General features: G+C 40.2%; 1 protein-coding gene across 5 annotated transcripts in view; it reads right to left on the minus strand.

Moving 5' to 3' along the window:
• Positions 1–15,120, minus strand: part of fsip1 (fibrous sheath interacting protein 1) — a 62,241-nt gene extending 47,121 nt beyond the window's left edge. For 3 of the 5 annotated variants that reach the window (XM_035406408.1, XM_035406443.1, XM_035406427.1), the window contains exons 1-9: positions 14,969–15,120; positions 14,356–14,531; positions 13,985–14,138; positions 13,599–13,750; positions 13,426–13,504; positions 12,855–12,950; positions 11,921–12,057; positions 11,604–11,705; positions 3,513–3,680 (exon numbers count right to left, since the gene is read on the minus strand). In XM_035406408.1, coding sequence (XP_035262299.1) covers positions 3,513–3,680; positions 11,604–11,705; positions 11,921–12,057; positions 12,855–12,950; positions 13,426–13,504; positions 13,599–13,750; positions 13,985–14,138; positions 14,356–14,520 — 1,053 coding nt within the window. In that variant the 5' untranslated portion in view covers positions 14,521–14,531; positions 14,969–15,120. The remainder of the gene's footprint in view (positions 1–3,512; positions 3,681–11,603; positions 11,706–11,920; positions 12,058–12,854; positions 12,951–13,425; positions 13,505–13,598; positions 13,751–13,984; positions 14,139–14,355; positions 14,532–14,968) is intronic. The other 2 variants (XM_035406418.1, XM_035406434.1) reach the window with 2 other exon arrangements.
• Positions 15,121–22,805: the final 7,685 nt, after the last annotated feature.

The raw sequence follows: 22,805 nt of genomic DNA on the forward strand, positions 1-22,805 counted from the left end.
AGGCTTGCACAGAGTTCACAGGCCGTCTACCCGAATGTTCCCCTCAGTCACGTCTTGGAAAGAAGAATTGAAAGATAAAGGAGAACTTTCGTTTGTAGCTGCACACAGGCTCCACAGAGGGTTTCAATGAGCAGATAAATGACCAGATGGCTAAAGAACAATCTGTTACAAAACAAAGCACATATAGCATTGTAAAAGTAATCGATGAAGCATGCAGCGATGTACAAGATGTCCTTGTTCTCCTTTAATTGTCTTATAATGCTGCATCTCTGACACCTTGTTCCAATGTATTCTGACATACAGTACTGGCATGGTGCAGTTTCCGTTTCTATTTTGATAATCCTGATACACTGCTTCACTGCACAGGTTCAGTTCCTCATTGATTTTCTTTTTTTCCTGAACTAATGTGACTGCACACAGCCTTACACCTACAAGGGAAGGTATATAATATGTTACTTAATGACATAATATATGAGATGCAGCCGGTTGACAGACATGGAAAAATCTGGATTGAATGTGATAGGGTACACATTCTAACACCAGAGCAGTGGGTGTAAGTGAAGATCTTTCCCAGAAGGAGCAGACAATGGCGTGAGGCTGAACAAATCGCCCCAGCTGAGTGTTCCACTTCGCTCCTCCACCTGAGCCTCTAGGTCGGCAGGTTCATATGCACTGTGTCCTCCCGGCAGGACAGATGCACTTTCTGCCCCAGATCAACCAATGAGCACGGCCTCAGAAGTGTGTTTCTCCTGTGACACCAGTTAGCCAACAGCAGGTCCCCAGAACCTGCCATACTGGCTGAATGTTATATCTAATATGTGTAATGCTAACGTGAATAAAAGAACATTACGTCGAATGAAAGATGTCTCACAGTAAATATATGCTTTTACTTAGACCTTTACAGGATAAAATAACCTAAACAGAGCTGAGCGAAGCAGTGCCAGGTTCAGTCCTGAGCACCACCAGCACAGGAATGAAAACAGATCTTGTAAATGATCTGACCTCACCAAAAGTAGCAAAGGGCCCAGTACAGTTTCCTCTTCAGTTTCCTCCCAAGTTATCTAGACAGCAACTGCCAGCTTTCCAGGAACAACTCGGTAAATATTCAACTGCCTTACTGGGTGATAAACCTAAATTATGAAGAGGTAAGTTTGAGTAACAAAGTGTGCACAGATTATCAAATCATGTTCAGGTTTAGAGTATCACAGAATCATGTTAGAGGATGGATTATGAATCCATTATCGACTGGATTTATGTAAATTATTCAAAAAATAATAGATTCTTGAATAAGAAGTATAAACAGAGTACCATAATTGTACTAGCCCTTGAAAAATAATGACAACCATTATCATGTTCAGGTTTAGAGTACCTCAGAATCATGTTAGAGGATGGATTATGAATCCATTATTAGATAACGGATGCAGATTCTACAGACATTAATCCAGTATACCGACATACAGTCAGGACCTGAGGACACTACCAAGAACTGATTGTTGCATTTATCAAGGAATAATGCAATTATGATACTCCAATTATACTTCCTATTCAAGAATACATTGTTGACAACAAAAGGAACTTATTAGGATGGCATTCCCTCCACAGTCACTGGATCTGCAACCAATAAAACATCTGTGGGAGCCATTGAAGAGGGAAAGGGCCAAACATCAAGTAACATCAACAGATCTTCTATGAGAAGTGTTGAGAAAGTGCTGGGATGAAATGGAAGATGAACTGTTGTAAAAACTGGTGGAATCAATACCACCAGTTAGAGTGAAGGCAGTAATCAAGGCGAATGGTGAATAAATCAAGTTTTAACAATGTTTGAACTTATATATGTGTATATATACATATATATATATATATATATATATATATATAACAAAAACCAAGTAGCAGAACAATCAGAATAACTAGCACCAACAATAGAACAGAGAGAAGCAAGACTGAGGAGGAAAACTGAGGAAGGTTTAGTCCACTAAGCTACCATTTCAGATCGCAGACCACAGAAGGAAGAAGTAGAAATTTGTTCCATTTTCTCAGGTCACAGAGAAGACACAACCCCACCAGCAAATGGTAAACACGCAGTACAGCACCAGCCAAGTCTAGTATTAATAGACTAACATATAAAGGGAGACTGGATTGCACCCCAAGTTGCAATATTTCAAACAGGTGAATTGCCCATTCGTTATTCCATTCAGGTCAACAAATCAATGAATCAGTCAGTCTTTATTTTGTAAGCATCGCTCACAAACATGTTGTCACACACTTGCATAATGGAAAGTTTGGCTGGGAATTGAAAAATCATTACCTGACCCCTTAAAAGGCGATCAAGCTGTAATCCTGGAAAACGATGGGGTGAATATCAGTTTTTAGGAGAACTGGGAGATTTCAAGTATTGTTTTTTTAACTTTTTACTACTGTGGCGTAAAATTCCTGGGACACTCGGTTACTTTTAAAAAGGAGCTGAAATCCTCAAATGAACCTGAGATAGTAATTACGGCACAGCTGGATAGCTCGTCCTGCAGAAGCATTGGTTGGGATACCGCCGGTGAGTTGACCACAAGTCAAACTCCTCTGATACTATGACCGCGCAGTGCAAAGTTTAACGGGGCAGTGGATGGCAGAAGACAATTTGGAGGAAAATGTGCTTGCTATTGGCTGTCACACTCATAACTTACCATTAGTTCTGCTCATGGCCTAAATCTTATGTTCTTACATAAGTCACTCTGGATAAGAGCACCTACAATGTAATGTAATGTAATGTACTGTAATGTAATGCTTGTTTGAGCTCTCCCAAACTGATGGTGATGGAGGCCAGTGCAGTGATGACAGGCCCATGAGTACCTTTGCTCATTCTGTATCCAGAAAAACAAAAACTGCAGATGAAAGAGCCAAAAAAGTCATATAACAATACTTGTCTGCGTGCAAATGTTTGCAGATGCTCTTGGTAGATAATTACAGGGGACATTTGGTAGAAGTATAGATGTAAACCCAGGAAAGTCGATGTCACTAGACCTAAAAATAGAAGGAATTTCAAAATGTCCAAGAACAAATAGAACGCTATTTAATAAACAGCTAATTGCTAAATGGGAGGTGATTATGGCAAAGCACCCCTAATGCTTGAAGCAGTAAAGTGAAAGTGTGCAATTCAAGCGTCTGGGCACGTTTTACGAGCGGCTCATGTGGTGATAGCTACTGTGTGATTGGACAGCATGGGAGAAGGCCTGTTTGGAAATTGTGACTCAACCCTTTAGTTACAATGAAGAGACAGGAACACCAAAACACCAACAGAGCAGGCCCTTTATGGCAAACAAAAACGTGAAGTCATTGAGAGGTTCTAGGCGGAAACCAGGAAGACTATTTATGACTACTTAATGGGGACGGCCTACTGTTTTGTCCACTGGAATGAGGCATAATGACCTTGACTTGTTGTGGTAGTGTTCTGGATTTAATGGGACCTTTGTGAACCTAGCACTGCCAGTACCTGGACTGCAGAAAGGCACAGTACACACCTCAGGCAAGCTGTGGCCGGGGTATTTGCTGCGCAGGGACAGGAAGTCCTCCACAGGAAGGAGAAGCTGCAGTCTGGAGTCAATATGACGGAGCTGGTCCAGTTCAGCAGGCTCAGGGGTGTAGCCCTCGCCTGTAGATGTCAGCACAGCCAACAGATTGGGGTCTGCCTAAAAAGAAACAATGGAAAGGCTAGTATATCACAATACTACCGTCTCCACCTTATCATGCTGCTTTCTTCTAGCAGTATACAAAGAAAATAACCACTACTGAATTTTTGCGTGTGCTTTTAAATATGTATTCCATTTTGAGTAACTTGCCAATGACCTTAAAACACACCATTTAAAAATCTTGACCCAATACAATTTCCAACACATTTGTGAGTAATTATGTACACAAGTCAAGAATGAATTTTCCTTTCTTTCCATAAAGGGCTTAACACCTGTTAGGATTCATGAAAATTTGGAGAGGGCAAGAGATTTGTACGAGAGCGTTGCCAAAGCTCTGAAAGGTTCACAGGACTGAAGTGTATCATTTCAGTACTTTTAAAATATTACTTTTAAATTAGCCATGGCCTAGTTTGTAAAATTCAACTCTGGGGTATTATTTGATCAATAATGGGATAAAACTACTGTTACACAATACACGCTCACTTTGTGAGGTATTCCAAGGCCATCTTTTTTTCTTTCACCCGGTTTTTGTTCTTGGAAAGGGGACAGTGCCGTGCAGGTCTAGCCAAGGCTTCTCCAATATGTCAAAACATCTCGCAATGAAACAGTCCCAACAGAGATGCCTCTCTCCCCCCTTCAAGACAAATAAATATCTCATCAGCCTAACACAGTGTCTTATAAAGCAGCCGGTGGCCGGTGACATCACTCCGTCTGAGCCCAACGGTGAGGTGAGCTTTGTCAGCCTGCCGGACCGTAAAGATCAGCAGCTCTTACTGGGACTGCAGTGGCTGCTTGAAGCTCCAGGCTTCTTTTTTTTTTTTGTTGCCGGTGACCTCAGCAGTGCACGAGTGCCAGTTCTAAACCGAAAAACAGAGCCCTGAATCACCCTCTCTCCGCCACACACCTCTGAAAGCCCTGGCGTCAGTCACGCGTTATTGAAAGAAATATCGCTCTTTCTGAATGAATGAATATAGCAGAGAAAGCACATAAAACCAAGCATGTAACGAGTAGCGAGTAGGATGTGCATGTAACTTGCTTTTTCTTTTTATCAGCCTGTTCATTCAAGTATGTCCATTATCACCCTTTCAATTCCAGTTCTACTGGGCTGGAAGGCATGTTGGCTTTGTTCTGAAGCTTCTTTTAATTTCAAGCTACACCAGAAATTATATGGACATGAAATCCAGATAATTATTATATGGGTCGGATTACTACATAATCAAACAACAACAAAAAGAGAAGCACAGCTTGGACAGTTGACAGATGTTCGTTGGTAAAACAGGTAGACTAAAAAAGGACTAGACAAAAATACTTGGAGAAAAAAACGCCTCTGATATGTGGATAAACAATCAATAGGAAAGGAAAAAGGTCAAGGCACTCAGTCTCAGGGTGAAAAAATAGATAAAAATGGACTAGTACAAGGCAAAAAATTGAAAAAACACATATTGACACTAGATCTCAATCAGCGTCACTATGCATTGCAGGCGTAAATGAGTTTCTGAAATGCAAAAATTAATAACAGGAATTACCTTCAACTCTGTTTGAATCGCTACCCTGTTCTTTAACCAGCAGATGGGGGTAGAGTCAAATTAAAAACCAATATAAAAGGAGATTTGAATATGATTTTATATGAATGAAACCAACCATTTGACAATGATTTCAAATGATAAATCCAAATAACTAAGTTTCACTATATATCCGAAATAACTTGGCATGTTACTAAAACTCAGCCATTATGGATGACAAATGACCCTGATGAAATATTCAGGATAAGAAAAATATTTTAAACTAGCTACTTTCCATGAAAATGCAAAATAACGAGCATATAGCCAGCTGGCATTTTACCAGGAACATTTTACTCAAATATTCATTCAGGAAAGCAGGTAAAATGATGCATAAGGCCATATTAGGCAGCACAAAAACAATCTCTCTGAAGTACATTAATAATATCATCCTAATTGTACTAATTAATGTGCTCGACAGCTGGCTCTATCACACGTGTAAAAGGAATTATTCTATAACAAAAATAATTGTCATTGTTAAAAATTATTGTTAAAAATAAGTCAGTTGCTGAGGACATACTCTTCCAAATCATTCAAAATAATGCTTTCAAACGGCATTCTACTAAGAAAGTAACATGTTGTGAAGCCTTCACTGATAATTCCTTTCCAAAACAGAAAGGCAAAAATAGCATCTCTCCAGGGCAATACCTTGCTGAACTCTGGGTCACTCGGATAAGCAGTCACCAGCATGCAGATTTATGCTTCCTTGTCTATACTGCGTCAGAACAGCAGTATATCCTGCTTTATTGGGCGAGACATAAACAGCTCAATGCTGCAGCACACAGCCCACGGTTTCTCAATAGCGGAAGGTTAAATCTGTCCTTGGCACGCATTGAGCCCCCTTTCACAAACTCAATGAGCCCTTTCAGCCTGTGCTTCTGTCTAGCTTTTCTTATACCACATCCATCTGTTCAGAGATCGCTGCTCGCGCGACAATGAGATGAGATAAGATAACAATAAGATCGAAGAGATGAGAACTAGAGACACAGAGATCTCGGGATCTAAATGATCAATGCAGCCATTCCCTAGAAAAGCAAGAATGTAGCCATAAACAGTGTTCCTCATGGGAATGGAAAGGCACTTTCCATAGCAGTCCCAGCTCTGTATGTCTTTTAGTTGTGCTGCTAGCTAGCCACTGTAATAGTCAGGTACCCAGCTGTCTGAGCCTTGATTGTTGAGCTCAGTCACGCACACACACGCGCGCACACACACACACAAACACACACACATACACACACATATATATAGGCCTATAATTTTTTAGAATGAAAGTAAACCATTGCCACTGTAACCTTGCAAATACCATTACTTAAAATGTATTCTCCAGTTAAAGGCTAATTACCGTATTTCTAGCACAGTGATCTATCCATGATTAAAATAATCTAATCATGATGGAATTGCATACAGACGTTAGGGAACAAGAACCAGGAGCCTTCTTTCAGAGCCACGACTTTTCAGAAGCTACCAGTAATAAATCTAGCTACTCATCTATCAGTGTCAGACGATCAGACATGTTGTAACCGTTGATATATCCAATGCACTTTGTGATTATTGGTGCCGTGAATGAAAGGGGGGGGGGGGGGGGGGGGGGGTTGGCAATGTTACCATTATTTCTCCAAGATGGCTCATAAAAAATGTCCACTGAAGGGGACATTACGGCACAGAGAATAACCCTCTCAGCTGAGATGATGGACATTCTCCCTTTTCTCATACCCACAAATGTGTGGTTATGAACTGAATACATTGACAAACTGCTATTTCTGTGAGGCCTCAATGAGGATTTTTTTTTGTTTTATTGGTTAGTTAAGAACTATTTATTTGTACCCGAGTTATAAAAAAAAGTATACATTCCATACGCATATTCTATATCCACGTATATTCCAAGAATGACAGAAACGTAGTCACAATAAGTCTGCTGAAAGTGTTGAAGCGCAGTCTGTAGTTGATTATGGGTCGTGCAGAATGCTTCTAGCTTCTTTGCTTGGATGGACACTCGTGCAGACTCACTGTCATATCGCCTAAGTCGGTCCAAAAGACATCAAAGAGGAGCTCGCTGTCCAGCAGCCATTCATAACAGCAGACCTGACAATAACAGGAAGTCTTACCTAACCCTATAAAAGCGCTGACCATGTGCGCTCCACGCTCTAAGTCCTCCGCAGCACAATTACTGCAGAATTTCTCTCAAAGAAGGATACAAAATTAAAAATGAATTTCACTCGCAGACTTAAAAACTTCAGGAACACCTTCGAGAGAAGCAGCGTAGCCACAGTGAAGCCAAATACTAGCTTATGAGAAAGGTAAGCACCATATCCTCGCGTTAACAGAGCAGAGTTCATCACATCTGCCCCACAAATGAGTTTCAGCTGCGACTGCAACATTAGGCCATTAGGAGTAAGTGTCATTGGGGAAACGAGGTCAAATAAACATCTCTATAGATCAACTGAGTGGCGCATTTCATGAAAGGCTAGCTAACGAGCCACTCGTTTGCCACATGGTAATGGACACAGGATGACATCTGAACGCAGCACGGCTCCATTAAGCAATAGTTTTATCAAACCCTTTGCCACGTATTTTAATGGCCCTGCTAGATCAACTAGACAACTGCTCACTGAAACAGCATCCTTGCTGTAACTATCAAAACCTTCAAGATTACTGAAGTACATTGAACCTTTATTCCATTTTTGTATTTTTGGCAGGGAATCGAACCCGCAGCCATACAGGAGGATGCGCATATGGGTTGAGAGGTGGGCCGCCCCACAGGCTATGTCACACGGCCGCCAAAATTATTCCATTTACAAAAAAAGAAAGAAAGAAAGAAAAAGTTGGAAGAAGGTTGGAAGAAGTTCACATTTAAAACTACATTCACTTTGTACAAAGGGCCACTTATTCACATTTCTTTACAAAAGAAAAAACATAATGACCACAAAAGTATCCAGATTTCTATACTGAATATCTTTCTCTTGCACTACAGGTAATGACCAAGTATCCCTTCTCCCATATCCACCCTCCATGCACACTTCACTGCATGAACAAAAGAAACCACTTTGTTTGAAATCATTTTCATCTCAAAATGACCTCACCTGTCTTGAGTGCAACTGCAGGCTAAATCACAAAACATAACTCCTTTGAAGTCAATTTTAATGATTTTCGCCTGAAACTTTGTTCAATAACAAACATACATAACAGCGCAGAACTCCTGGAGGGAACACGTTTTTCTCATGACAGGATGTGAAAAAGCAATTACAGCTTTTACAGTACACATCAGTAACTTGGTGTAGTGTAACAGTAAGTGAAATGTGTGAGATTGAAAGTCAACTTAACAAGTGAAAAAACATTCCATTCCCTCAACACTCCAGACTATGAAGCAATGTAACCTTGAATTATGCTACGGAAACACTGTGTACTACCTAGGAAAGCAACTAGAGACGTCAGAAATCTATAAAGGTGCCAGGTGCCAGGGACAAATGTCCATAGTTTATTTCACTCGATGCATAGCAAGAGAGGGTCCAAAACAGAGCTCCCAATGGCTTTGACTGAGGAAAACAGGACTACTGATTCCTGGCTCTTGCCAGATGTGTAAAATCACCAAGGGCATTACTCTTACATGTTGGGGCTTTAAGTAAATCCAGCCTTCAGGAAACAGGAGTAGATCTCATAAATCTACTTAAGGAATACCAAAGAGCTCCATCCAGGGGAACACAAAATTCCAAAAATGCAATATCTGACAAACACCCGCAACCCCGTTACAGGTACTCATAAAACAAGTGAACGGAAATACTGGAGTTTCCCCTTTCCTGAGGAAGAGACCATTTAGTTTCTTTGCACCTTTTTATCCCCCATGTTGCTTTTCCATCACACTTTAAACTGTCAAATCATAATGTAGATGTTTTCTGTGCAGCTATAACCCAAAAATATTTAGAAGGAGCCTCATCAGTCAGGGGGATCACTACTGAGTGAGGAAGCAGAGAATTATGTGCCAAATAAAAACGCTCCCACCCTGGGCAATGTTACAAACAAGTGTGTGTCGACCCACAGCACATCTTGCGGCCATGTTCCAGCCAAAGCAAGACCGGCTGTGTTCCGCTTTACTGTACCAAGGATAAGTGCAGTATCTGAACAGGCACCACCATGAACACAGGCACTACCTACGGCCCACAATGCCCTGCCCAAAAATAGGAGGCATTTACATCAAGGGTAGACGACCTGAAAGATCTCCATTGAGGCTTTTAGATTTTTATTACAAGTGTTATGCTCATTCTGAAGATGTCACATTTGGCTTGGAGCATCTATACGGCTGTGTTCACATCAAAGTGCTACAAATACAATGTCCCGTCCACCATTTTGGAATCATCAGCTAGTGTCTGTTCTGCGCACTCCAAGCCACTTGTGGACAGACAGGTGGACCTCTTCGGAGAAATTGTGGCCAATGTAAGCCCAAAAGCAATGGGACGAAGCCAGCTGTTTACTCCAGCTGTGGACTGGTCAAAGCAGCTTCTGACATGTGGTAGCACAAACTCAAAACAACATTTTTTAGGCTATGGGGCTCAACCTGTGCTCATGGTAAGCATAAATTCTAGGGAAAGAGCTAATCAGCTAAGGGAAGGGGTTTAATGCTTGACAGTGGGCCAGCCAGTCCCTCCCCCTTTTTAAGAGCTCCTCTGCTATTTGTATGGCATGTTTACTTTTTCTGTATGAGTCAATGACTTGTTAAAATCAACATGTCATTTTTCTGCATAGCAGATACTCTACATCTATTATTGTCATGCAAACAGGAAAGCACAATATAAAAGTAAAATATAATCTATACTTTCTCTCAAATCCATCTGAAAATTTCTATTGAATTTTTTGCCTCATCATGCATCTTCTACAGTCATGCGGACATGTATGAAACATGTAACCATTATTAGCTGTATATAAATATACCTAGGGCACACAGTATGGTATTTTAAAATGCAGACTACAAGCACATAAATGCCCATCAGGTAGATCCAATACAAGATTGCATATGCATTTGCCCAAGTAATAGCATATATCAATGAAAACAGATTTCATATTTGGCATCTTATATCTTCTGTATCCTGTTCGTTAATTAACTTTCACAAGCTTATGTACTTATTTGACCCAACCATAAAGTCTGACCTAATTTTCGAGCCAAGAAAAAGGAATGCGTGAGAAAAGGAGTAAAACTCCACTGGAGAGGATTCAACATATGGATGCCATGAAAAAAAAGGTTTGAAAATGAAATATCACATAGTCATTGTGATTGAAAGAGGGAGTAAATAATGTGCTTTCTGTTTAACCTGCTCACCTTAACCAGACACATTCTTTACACAGAATTTATGACAAACAATGCCACGCATTTCTGTCATATTCAAGAAACGTGCAGGAACCCCTGTGAACTGTAAATAGTGCCTGACGTCTGCTTAATAATAGCTTTAAAATGGCCGCCCTGAGGCTCACTCCCCTGCAAGGATGTGATCAGTCTGGTGAGGTGAAGACATGACCTAGATTAGCACGTCGGCTTGGCTGCTGTGTGGCTTCCTAGGCGTAATGTCCTGAGAGAGACATTGCGCTTTACTGCGGGCTGTACATTAAAATCACTGGCGACCATATCTGGATACATCACCACGGCAGCAGCTGGTGTAATCTGAGCGTTCGCGTGGAGTTCAAATGAACTGAACGCAAGACTATAAAACCTACAGAACACAGAGGATAATTCTGTGGAATCCATCTGTTTCACTTCAGCCATTTCCTCAGAGGCAAACCCACACGTTGACATCAATGAAGAAACCATATATATTACACCAAAACAAGGTCACTTCTTGATGACTGCAACTTCCTGTTCCTGCAGAGTGCACACTGCTGATCCTGATGCCTCAAGGAAGTAATACAGGGTTTAAGAAACAGGAAATCCAGATAATGAGGCCACAAAATTAAGAGAATCAAGATAACCAGATGACCAGATAACCTGTTGCTTACTGTGCTTTCACAGGGGCAGTAGGAAAAGAGTTATAGCAATTACCTTTCCTATATACTTGCCATTTACTACTGATTTCGTATGCTGTCCTGGACAGCAATTTTAATGCGTGAATTCAGTGTTCTATCGCAGATATAAAGATTACATATATCCTATACATTCATTACAGACCCTTGTGCTTTTACCTTTTTACCAATACATTCTATAATATATCAGTGAAGTATTCTCACCACTGGATAAATCATGTTTGTATGGATTAGAGCAGAGAGCTCTTTGACCCTCAGATGAACTCTCTTAGGTGGGGTGTCTGTAGGTCCTATAACAGCAACCATAGGACCCTGAATGTGACATGTTAATCCGACCCGCGTTCTACCAATCAGAATGTACCTGGTCCCCCTCGTCCCCACTGTCCAGATCCTGGAGGAGCTCCGCCAGCCGCGTCTTCTCCGCGTCCGTCATTAGCACCTGGCTCCCAGCATCCCTCGCCAGCTGCCATTTTCCATACAGTCACATCAGGCCGGTGCCACTGGCTAATCGTACCAATGTTCTGTTCAATCATGCTTTTTTGAACTGAAGACGTACTTTTAATTTCAACCCCAGGATGATTTATACAGTTGAAAATAAATTGACTATAGCTGTTAGACTTATAGATTTAAATCAGCTGCCATATTTCTGCGTAGAGTGCCTGGCGGTGCCCGGCATACCTCAATGTTTTTCTTCACAAAGTCTTGTTTCTTCTTGCCCCTGTCGACTCCGCACGGTCTGCCCTCTGACTGATCTGTCACACTCTCCTCGAGTGCCACTTTGGAGGAATCTGCCGTTTTACTACGGTCCGTTTCACCTGAAAACCAGTCACGCGTATGTATGAGCGTGAACACATTAGACTGCATGGAAGTTGGCCATTTGTAAAAGCCACGAATTACACACAATATATGATTTGTGCAGCTCTTGATTAACAACTTGTTTTTTGGTAAATGTTTGTAACCGCTTTGCATACATACATAATTTTGTGGATGCCAGACGTTTACAGATACATTCTAATGTGCATGCACTTTATTGTTTAATATGATGAATGTAGAACAATGACTATAACTAACCTGGCAATAGACAGATTCAAATACATAATAATAGCAGTTTGATTTAAATAAGTATACTGTCACATGCTAATACAGTTTGTGTCACTTTCTATTTAGAATAGAAAAATTACTGAACAGAAGGTATGGCCTCATATAAGATTACACTTTGCATCCAAAAGTATTGAGAACAGTAGTTTGAAAAACCTATGATTTTCAAGTGGCCTATGGTTTCCTATACGGATATCTGTCGCCATCTAGTGCAAGTGACTAAAAACAGCATGGTAATGGGTAAAGCACAAATCTGATCTGGATTTAGGTAACATGCTTACAAACCTATACCCTCTTGCTGCACCCCCTAAAAGCACTATTTGAAGCAATGACCTACTGAATCACCCTTGCTCTCAGCGCCCAACTGTTGCCTAGTTGAGTTATATTCAGTTATTTTCATCCCATATATTTAAGCCATTCAAGCATTTACCACAATGACCCAGTTAATGGTGTACGTAGTGGACATGTTGATTTTACAGGAGACGATTCACCCTTGAGCCATTGCATTGCTTACTTTCTCTCCTGTAACTGCCATCCCTGTCGCACTGATCGTCTGGAATCTGGGTCTCGAACACCGGGGGATAATCCACCTCATCACTGGAGCTAAAAGCTAACATGAACAGAACAAAGACACCTGACATTTCTGTCCCAATCCAGAGCAAATGGGGAAGGATCTGGAATCTTAATAAACACCATTAACTGAGCCTAGTTTTCAGTACTAAGAGACAGGCCCAGTTTACATCTAACTGCAATGAATTAGACACCTATTAGGGGAAAAAAGAGGTATATTCACATGGCTTCAATCCGCCCCATACATTGTGAAGTCAGGGAATCAAACATGGACGTGAGGAAAGTGTAGCCCTAGGGAAAATAGTTGCTACCAGCCATGGCATTCATCTACAAATTGTACTAACCCTCATAAAACAAACATTGCTCCCATGCTCCCATGCAGTTTGGGCATTACAGACAGTAAACATGGATTACGTGCACAAAAGAGGTTATACTGAAGTTGAGTTCTTCTGACACAAATACTGCACACTCTGGCAAATAAGCCTGTATTCTGACAAAGGCACTGAAGCACTTACTGCTGGAAGACAGAGCCAAAAACAGTCTTGTATTTTCAGCTTCGTCAGAACGTTCCAGTGCCTCCTTAGGCTTCAATTCCTGCGAGTGACAGTGCTCTTAAAATTGTCAATCCATACAGTACTCCATTCACATGAATCAATACATTCTGGAATTGTAATGAAAATGTTCTCACCTGTAATTCTTCCCATAGTTTTTGATGGAGTTCCTTCCCTTGCCTTTTGATGTCTATTTCCTTAGAGATCCTCAGAGCCAGGATTTTGTCCAACTTCCTCATTTTATGGATGGCTTTCTGAACCTCTGGATCTTTGTTTTCCTCGTCAGATTCTTTTGCACAAGGGGATCCACATAAGTTTCAGTCAATTACAGAAATGTGACATGTATCATCAAAAATGCACTGTTGGATCCAGGTTCAAGATATTAAAAAATTAGCAAGGGTCAATGTTTAATTTGTGAATACAAAGCATAAGTAATATGTGACCTTATCTAAATCTGCTGGGCTTGCAGATGCTGCCTGAACTGATCAGGCAGGTGTAAAAGAAACTATTGTGAGCTACCCACCAGTATCAGGGGAGGCATTGTCAGGCAGAGCTGACTCCACAATGTCCTCTGCTTGGGCAGTGGTTGCTTCAGTCAGTTCAACATCCAACAGCCCTTGGGGCAGGTCTTCAGAAGACTTTGAGGAACAGACATTTTCTGGCGTGCTCATTCGGTCCTACATGAAGTAAAATGCTATATTATTTTCTGATATAGGCCTACCTGGAGCATGAACAGCATTTTCTTCATGCAATGTTACATAAACGCGTTTAACGTAACTTACAAAACTAATCTAGATATCACACTCCATCAATCGAATATTGTCGCTAATTATTATCTCATTTGAATGGAAAGTTAATGAAACTAGATCATTAAATCCATAGAAAACACGTTACCTGCATTTCTGGGATATCTGGGCTTAGAACAACCAAGGACCCAGGGATGGCGTGGTTGACTCTTCTTTCTAGCAGCGATGCACTAGAAACTCGGCTACCAGGGCGAGAACGCTCGCTGGATGCAGGACGTGAGATACTATCGAGACTGCCCTTCGTGATGTCCATTGTAATCTAGTCTAAACCAAAAAAAAAAAAAACATAGTGTCGTTAAGGAACATGCACTCTTTGTTGTGAGTTTATGTGTATAAACGTTGCGTTTATGTGACGGTCCTTAAACCGAGACAGGCTTTCATTGTCACAAGGAAGTCCGCTAACTTTACGTAGAGTTTACCAATCGTGGCTAGGCTAGTTAGTTCACAAGCAACATATTGTTGCTACATAATGTGGCTGGACATGGATGACATTTTCTTGGGTTCTTTGTTTTATCCCCATCGATTCTCTAGCTGACAGAACAAGTTTCGTTTTGACATGACACCAGCTTTCTCAGTTTAAACAGAGAAGAGAACGAATATTGGAACTGTAAACATGCTGGTCGCAAGTTTGTCAAAACATATTAAAACTATTGTGAAGACAAAGTAACGTTGGCTGGTCATAGTGTTTAAACGATACGCACCTTTTTAGTCAACTTGCTGCTTTGTTTAGTTTTAGCCGGTCCCGAAACACATTTTTCCCTGGATGTGTCAAACTGGTATCTAGGAACATGGAAATGCCCGGATTTGGTTGCTATACAAACACAACCCCAGCTTTATTGGTTACTGAAGCGTTCAACAGTCCATTCTGTATAGTTTCTGTATCTCTGTATGAATGTGTGTGTTTATATATAGGCCTATTAATTAATACATAATCTATTGCCTATTAATTCAGGGGGATTAACTGCAAATAACTGCACTAAACTTCATACAACTTTGTTCCATGTAACTGAGTTAACTGTTCTCATGATTCTAGTCAACCTATCCATAGCCTCACAGACCCTATTGATCCCTTATTCCACAGGCAATAGCCAGTAGAACTCTACAGTTTCTCAGCTCTAACGTGAAGCATCTTCTGCTCTCCTGTTGTGAAGAGCAATCGTTAAGCAAAAAGAGAGAGAGAGAGAACACCTCAGAGTAGCCTACTTCTTCAAACCCTCTCTGTCTTCTTTTAACAGCACAGCGGGCCCATAATAAAGTAATAATCAGAACACTTTTCTAGCCACAGAACAACTAGATCTGGACTGGGACCATAATTTCATTTGAAGAAAAAAAAATTAATACACTGCACTGCTCCCTCCAAAATGGCTGGTACTGCATCCAGGAATTATTGCTGAATGAGCTGAAGGGTATGTGAATGTTGTTGCCATGGTGATTTTTTTCCATCGAACAGCTAAGGAGTACCCTCACTCCCCTCCTCCCCCCTTTTCCTGTCAGTCCTTCTCACATACTATATCTTTCATTTTTTTATTTTAAGTTTTCCATTAGAATTCTAAAGGGCTCTTGCTGCAATTGAAATATAGTTCACATTTTCAAAAAAGCCCGTTCTCACTGATAATTACCATAATTATTCAATTTTTCTTCTCAACGCCCCTGGACTTCACATTGATAATGTGGATTTAATTTCACAGGCTTGGAAATTTGGTTCTTTCACATCCTTCTGAAAGAGACTGATACTGTTCATTACCTTCTATATATGAATACATGAAAACATAAGCAATATACTTTAGGCAATATAATTACATGTTTTGGTGAACATATTAAAACAATGAAATAGAATGTTATCATTGTAGCTTGTCATGTGAACTTTGACTTGATTGTGGTATTACCTCATGGTACCCTTTAAATGAATGATTAGTTTAATTTATCTTAACAAGGCATCCTGTCAATCCTTCAGGCTGGCACAGTATGCAATATCGTATTGCTTTTCAAATTTGTCTGCATTGTCCCACTAGACACAAGTTATTCCAAATGATTTAAAGGATATATACATATTAAGAACAGCCTGCACACATCAGTCTCATGGCTTAAATGCATACTTCACTAGATATCTATGTGATCATCCGCATTAAAAAAAATATCTTATCCAAAATACACATTGATTTTTTACATTGAAATGTGTCATTATGCAAAAATACCATTTTTAATACCGTATTTAATATGGTATTAAATACAGAAAATAGCTCAAATGATCAAAGGTGTGTACACATTTCTTGTGAACTGTACTTAAAAATACATCCTTCCACACCTTTTCTTGAACTGTATGCAAACTCAAGAGGATCAAGGACAGAGAGATGGTTTATTGCAAATGAAGCAACAGCATTACAGCAACAGAGGAAGAGCAATGCTTGGAATGGACAGCTATAGTTGCACGGCTTTTCTTGAGTGGTTGAAGCGAGAGGAAACAGTTAGCGATCGTGTAAAGGCTGCCATTTAACTGTGTGCCAAAATGGAATGTAATGAAACGTAAATATGGAGTCAAATTGTTTGTCCTTTTATAAGTAGGCAGCAGAGTCTGCTGGCTGACATGCATGTGTCAATGCTCAACTCTAATCATGGGTCTCTGCACTCCTGCTAATGCTGGGGTTATGAAGCACAGTGGTGGAGACACTGACGAGGCCACTTCTATGCTTTCAATTACACTTTGAATGTTTTTGCATCTCAATTTAGTGTAAGGGTAAAGCTGAGTGCCTTTCCTATCAGCTCTCTTGAGTGAGCATCTTTAAAAAAGTAGGCTCACTGGATTGGGCCAGCCGATTAGAGTTGGGCTGGCCTAGTTAATGGGAATATGCTGATCTCTTGGTGTAGTTTAACAGATTGAGTAGGTTCTCTATGGCACAGGTCATTAGATACGGGTTCAGACTCAGGATGTCCAATGAACAAAATGTTTCTGGTTCACCAGTGGGTCTGTGAATTCTCTTCTTTTCTACAGGATGAAGTATCTGCTGCCTCATTAGTGTTGAATTTCAGCGAATTCTTGAACAAAACATAGTCACTGGGCGGTCTCATTATGACAAATTGGTATACTCAAAAAAGTATGAAATATTTGGTTCAGTGTTTTGTTGATGTATGATGTATGGCTGCACGTATGCCCACACATGCATGTTAGCAGAAATCATTGCCACCTTATTTTACACACCTAGCAGCTGTCAATTGCTTAAAGAAAGAGGGGTACTTTGCAAACTTTACATGTATTTTGCAATGAAATACAAATAATAAAAGCTGACATATTTGACTACATTTTCAATATTGTTTAAAATAATAACATTACATAATAAATCCATGTATTGCAGCTTGTATACAGTTGAAAAACTGGTTGGCCACAGGGTGGTTTTGAGCATACAAAATGAAGTGGGTAAAATAAAATTGTGTAGCAGGAACTAAGGCACACTGGATACCCTATTACCGCTCATGGATTCAACTATGAACCATCCTGACTGGAAACTGGGCTAAACTCCTTTTTCTCTGTTACCATATTTTGATTCAGTCAGAATTTATTCAATGCTGCATGACTGAACTGTTGCATCCTGGCGGGATTTCTCCTGTCAGGCCAGAGGCACAGATGCTTTGAGGAGTGGGCCATCGGGAGCACTGCAGTCACCACATGTCCACTCAGAGCTGCGAAATTTGATAAGCTCATTCCCTGACACTTACCCCCCTCTCTATAAAGGACCAAACAGATTGCACAGAAAGTCATCAATTAAATGGACCGTAATTCTTCCTGTTCATTGAGTGAGATCCGTACAGAGAGAATGAAAGAAAGTGGGTCACTTGGAGAGGCGGTACTCCTGTGGGAAAGTGTGGCTGTGAGAGTCCATCTGATGAGGCTGATACTCCCAGGCCAATGAGCTGTTTGCCCTGCACAGAGGGAGCTAGTCATATCTCACAGGATTCCATACTATACAAACCCCTTTCACAGGTCCAGCAGCACATCTGTAATGTCTGTGGCAGTGCTTGCATAACAGATGACATGATCCACATCACATTGTATCAAATTTTCACAGCTGTGGTGTGAGATAGTAGCAATGTGATAACCTCACTGTTATCATCACTGATATTTAGTGAGAAAGAGGGGTGTTAGCACCCCTAATTTTTCCAGATAGTAGTCTGATGACTAAAAAGGTGTCAGAGGTGGAAAGTCTGAAGCATCACAAGGAACTGCAAAAGTAACACTCAGAAGCACAAGACAAATAGTAATGCTATAAAAGCAGTCATGTTATCTCTAAGCACGGTCTGTTAATTGACAAATTCACTGGCTGTACAGGTGAAATGAGGCATGCAGGCCATCAGCTGACATCACACTTTTCTCTCATAAATGGCCCTGTGAAAATTACATATTTGCAATGCCGTCTACCATCAAACAGAGACCGACCAATAGGAACACAGGATTAATAATTCAACTGACTACCAAGTAAAGACCAAGGTTTGGAGAGGGCTGGATCCTGCGTTGCCGAGCAACCCACTAACCACAAGCGGTTTTGCGGGCGCTTGACAACATGAATAAAGAAAGGCAAATATACAATACGCCTATCTCAGAACATAGGAAATTTACCCTACAAGTTGAGTCTCTCTATTGCTTTCTAGGGGGGGTATTTTGGTTAAATATGGGAGAAAAAATCCATGGTAAAATAATTAAATTAAATGTAACATTTGGCCCTTCATACCATTGTTTCCATAGAATTGTTGAACATTTTAAATGTGCTTCTTAAAATAATAAGTAATATCTTTCTAATTATATAAGTGTAATAAAAGGACCAGAAATGAAATGTTCCTGTTGCTGGATGAAGGGACTGCTCCTGTTTATGAACACGACTGTTTGCTGACCAAAAAAAAGGCATGTGATTGGATAGAGAGAACCCTGAAAATTTCAGTGAAAAGAAAATTCTTGTACCCTCCTTTGTAGGCTAATCATAAGTCATTTGTCTTTTAGGGTAGGGAGAGACTGAAGATAAAACATGTCAGGACAGAAAGGAAAGGTCACTAAGACTGACAAAAAAAATAAAAACTTCAGCAAAGATGATGCGCAGCCTCAAGTGCAAGTAAAAAATATATAGTTTAATAAATGATGCATTCGATACTTCAAACTGCTTCTACTGCTGTGCTTATTTCTCACTGTATTTGATTAACTTTTTATGTATGTGGCAGTCACAGCAGAATCAAATATGTAGGATTACACTGGCCATGCATTGGAAATTCAGCTGATATCCATTATTTGATCATATTCCCTATCTCTAAAACAACTTGAGTGAACTCATTTTAATCCCATTGTAGTCTGAAAAGTGGTCATGTGACACATCTACCACAAACCTTTCAATGATTAAAGGCCATTGTGTCTGTTCCAGAAACACATAAGCCCTTTGGATAGAGGAAATATAAAATACCCTAAACCCTTCTAATAAGGAAGTGTGGGAAGAAATGTATTTCAATGAGCTTTTCAAGGAATGCAAATCCAGATTAAAAGCACTGTTTTTCAGGTCTTTCATGGTGTTCACGTCAGCTCTGTGTATCTCACTGCTTACAGTACATTGGAACAACATTGGTCTGCTAAGCCAAAAGCTACCAAAGCTCTTACCTTGTTGCCTCAGGCGTAATCTGCTCCAATTTACAGGTTCGGCCAACATACAAGAAACAACCACTGTATCCCACTCAAAGTTCTTGACTGACTGTTTTTCATGTAAGTGCTCACACCCCAGACTGATATTTTCAGTCCAGTGATTCAGAGCTGTGAGTCTGTTCTGCTTTGTATCTCTAACCCATGCACAGACATCATGTGCTACGGACTACAGTTGCCCCTAGCTGATCATGTAATTTCCTCAGGCTTCCATGTGAAAATCACCACACCACTATTCCTCATGGAACATCTGCAAGTTCAGCAGTCTTCATCAGTGAAGCTCTTGACAAACATGCCCCAATAACCATACCTCTTTCAAAGTCACTGAGATCTCTACTTATAACTATAGTGGGCCTAATTGGGCCTCTCCAGCATTTTTGCAAGCGTGATGAGATGTTAATTTGCCGAGGAACCACATCTGTGTGGAAGCATCTGCCTTCAATACACTTACTGTATTTATGTGTATGTGCATCCCTTATTTATGTACGTGTTTTCTTTATTTTGGTAGTTATCCATATATGTACACATTTCAAGTTATTCATTATTATACTTGTCAAAATATTTGTTTACAGTTATGTCTGAACATTAAAATGCATCTCACAGTGCATTGCATTACTTTTATGGTCATGTTATCAGCAATGTAAACCAATTATGACCCACCAATTATTCATAAACTCTCCATTTTCACCTAGCCACTTGAGTGAATAAGAAAAGAGCTGACAGAACATTAAACATTCATGTCATTTTAAACATTCATGATTACAGTGATTTAAAAAAACAAAGCCAAACTGAAACCTTCAGTGTGGCAGTAAAACCACACTACCAATGACAGCAATGATGGTAGCACTGTTAATGGGGGAGATGTCAAAGGATTTGATTGAGGAAGATAAAGAGAATGGTGATGATGAAAGGTGGAATCAATTTATGACAATGGCGATTTCATCTCACTTCTGTGACCATTGTAAGAACAGCGACTCTGTTCACAGAAACACCAGCACGTCATGTGCCACAGCTCAGGCTGAAACACACAATTGTGCTGTATTGCCAAAGACGATTACTACTAATTAATTCCCTTTCTCAAAGGGTTTAAAATAATCTAGGCCACATCATGATACGCACACTGATTATTAGTACAATAAAGGCATCTACTGTTAATGATAGGCCACATAAAGCTCTTCTGAAGAAGGTTGTCTGATTTAAAAATCATACTATCAGGAATATATGCACATAAAATGTAAATCATAAATATATGTTATTAAAGATGACATTGCTGTATTCCTTCCCATCAACTATCAGTCTATTGCATGCTGCAAATAACAGCAACTGTTCTCTCAATGTAGCACATAAACTACATAATCTACAGTGGCTGATCTCAACAAACACATGACACAGTCTTTTATCACGTTTACCCTGTGCATAAAATGTCAATAATATTCTGCAGTATAGTACATTTCAGACAAAAGGCCCACTGATGTGTTCAATGAAGTTGACAGTCTAGCACTTTTAAACACAGAACACAACTTGTACAGTCAACAAACTTCTGGAATGGACACCCAGATAAAATCTTGGGGGGGGAAAAACATGAAAATGAAATAGCAATAAAATGCCATTACTGCAGTAGCCCCTTTGGTCAGTCAATAAATGTGGCTCTACTGATGTGCTTCCTCCATCGCACGCCACAAATGTGAGTTGAGCATATGAACCCCATTGAAAGCAGGGTCTTTAATGCACCTTGGTTGTTCTTCAAAGATGAAGAAAAGAGAAGGAAGAGAGTCCATTTCCAAACAGTCACAAATGTCAGTCATACCACTCTATACTGTCACAGCCCACATAATGTACCTTGAACCTCTCACAACCAGAGCTCAAGGTTACCATGGTCACCCTACCATGACCATCCTACAATTTTTTCTATTTATTTATTTATTTATTTTTGAAAGAGTTCAATAAACCTGTCACAGTTCTGGCAACCTAGGTGGAACAAGATCAGTTTATTTCCTCTTCTTCACGATAACCATGTGAAATGTCAAAACCAAGAAACACTGCACAATTGACTGGGCCGAGGGTACCATAGTGCCTCAGGAGTGGACTTAGGTGGCTGAAGATTCAACTTCATTCTCAGCAACACCTGGTAACATGATCATTCTGACTGAAAACCATTCCAAGAAGACAAGGCATTGTTTGCATGTTTGTCTTTGCCAGTGAACCAGGATACATGTGAGAAATTTTAATTTGCGACATAAAGCATTGCAGGCTTAACCATGCACGTAATTTTTACAGTAAATATTCCTGACTCATCTTTCCATTTTGCAGTCAGCACTGATAGGCATGTGAAAGCTGACATGCAGATCCTGGTGCAAGGAAAATTATGGTGTACTTTCGGCAAAGAAATTACACCAGGTAGGGCAACAGGACTCACTGAGGACTTGCCACTAGAGGATGCTTGAAATGTGTAAGTGTTAACTACTCTGAGCATGCTCTCTCCCTGTTAGTGGCTCTTGAGAGAACATACAAAGTTGCAATATGACGTCAAGTACTTTCTGAGAGAAATGTATAAGACTGGTATAAACTGTAATTATATGAAATCACAAAGCAACAAAGCTACATACAACAAATCACATTCATTATCAGAACATACCAGAATTATTGTAATTGCAGAAGGCCTTTCAAGCTTTCAGGTAAACTCAGTGCTAGTCTCTTGGTTGCTCTTGTGTTTACTGATAGTGAATTGCACCTTTCAGCTTCTGATAAGAGCTTCAGTCATTATTTACACTGGTTGTCCACACAAAAACTGGTACATTAAAGCATACAGTGGAAGATTTATTGATCCAGGTTTTGCTGTGGGTATATCACAGTGGCTTCGTCGGCAAATG

Source organism: Anguilla anguilla, chromosome 1 (genome assembly GCF_013347855.1).
Source record: "Anguilla anguilla isolate fAngAng1 chromosome 1, fAngAng1.pri, whole genome shotgun sequence".
In the NCBI taxonomy this organism is placed as follows: Eukaryota; Metazoa; Chordata; class Actinopteri; order Anguilliformes; family Anguillidae; genus Anguilla; species Anguilla anguilla.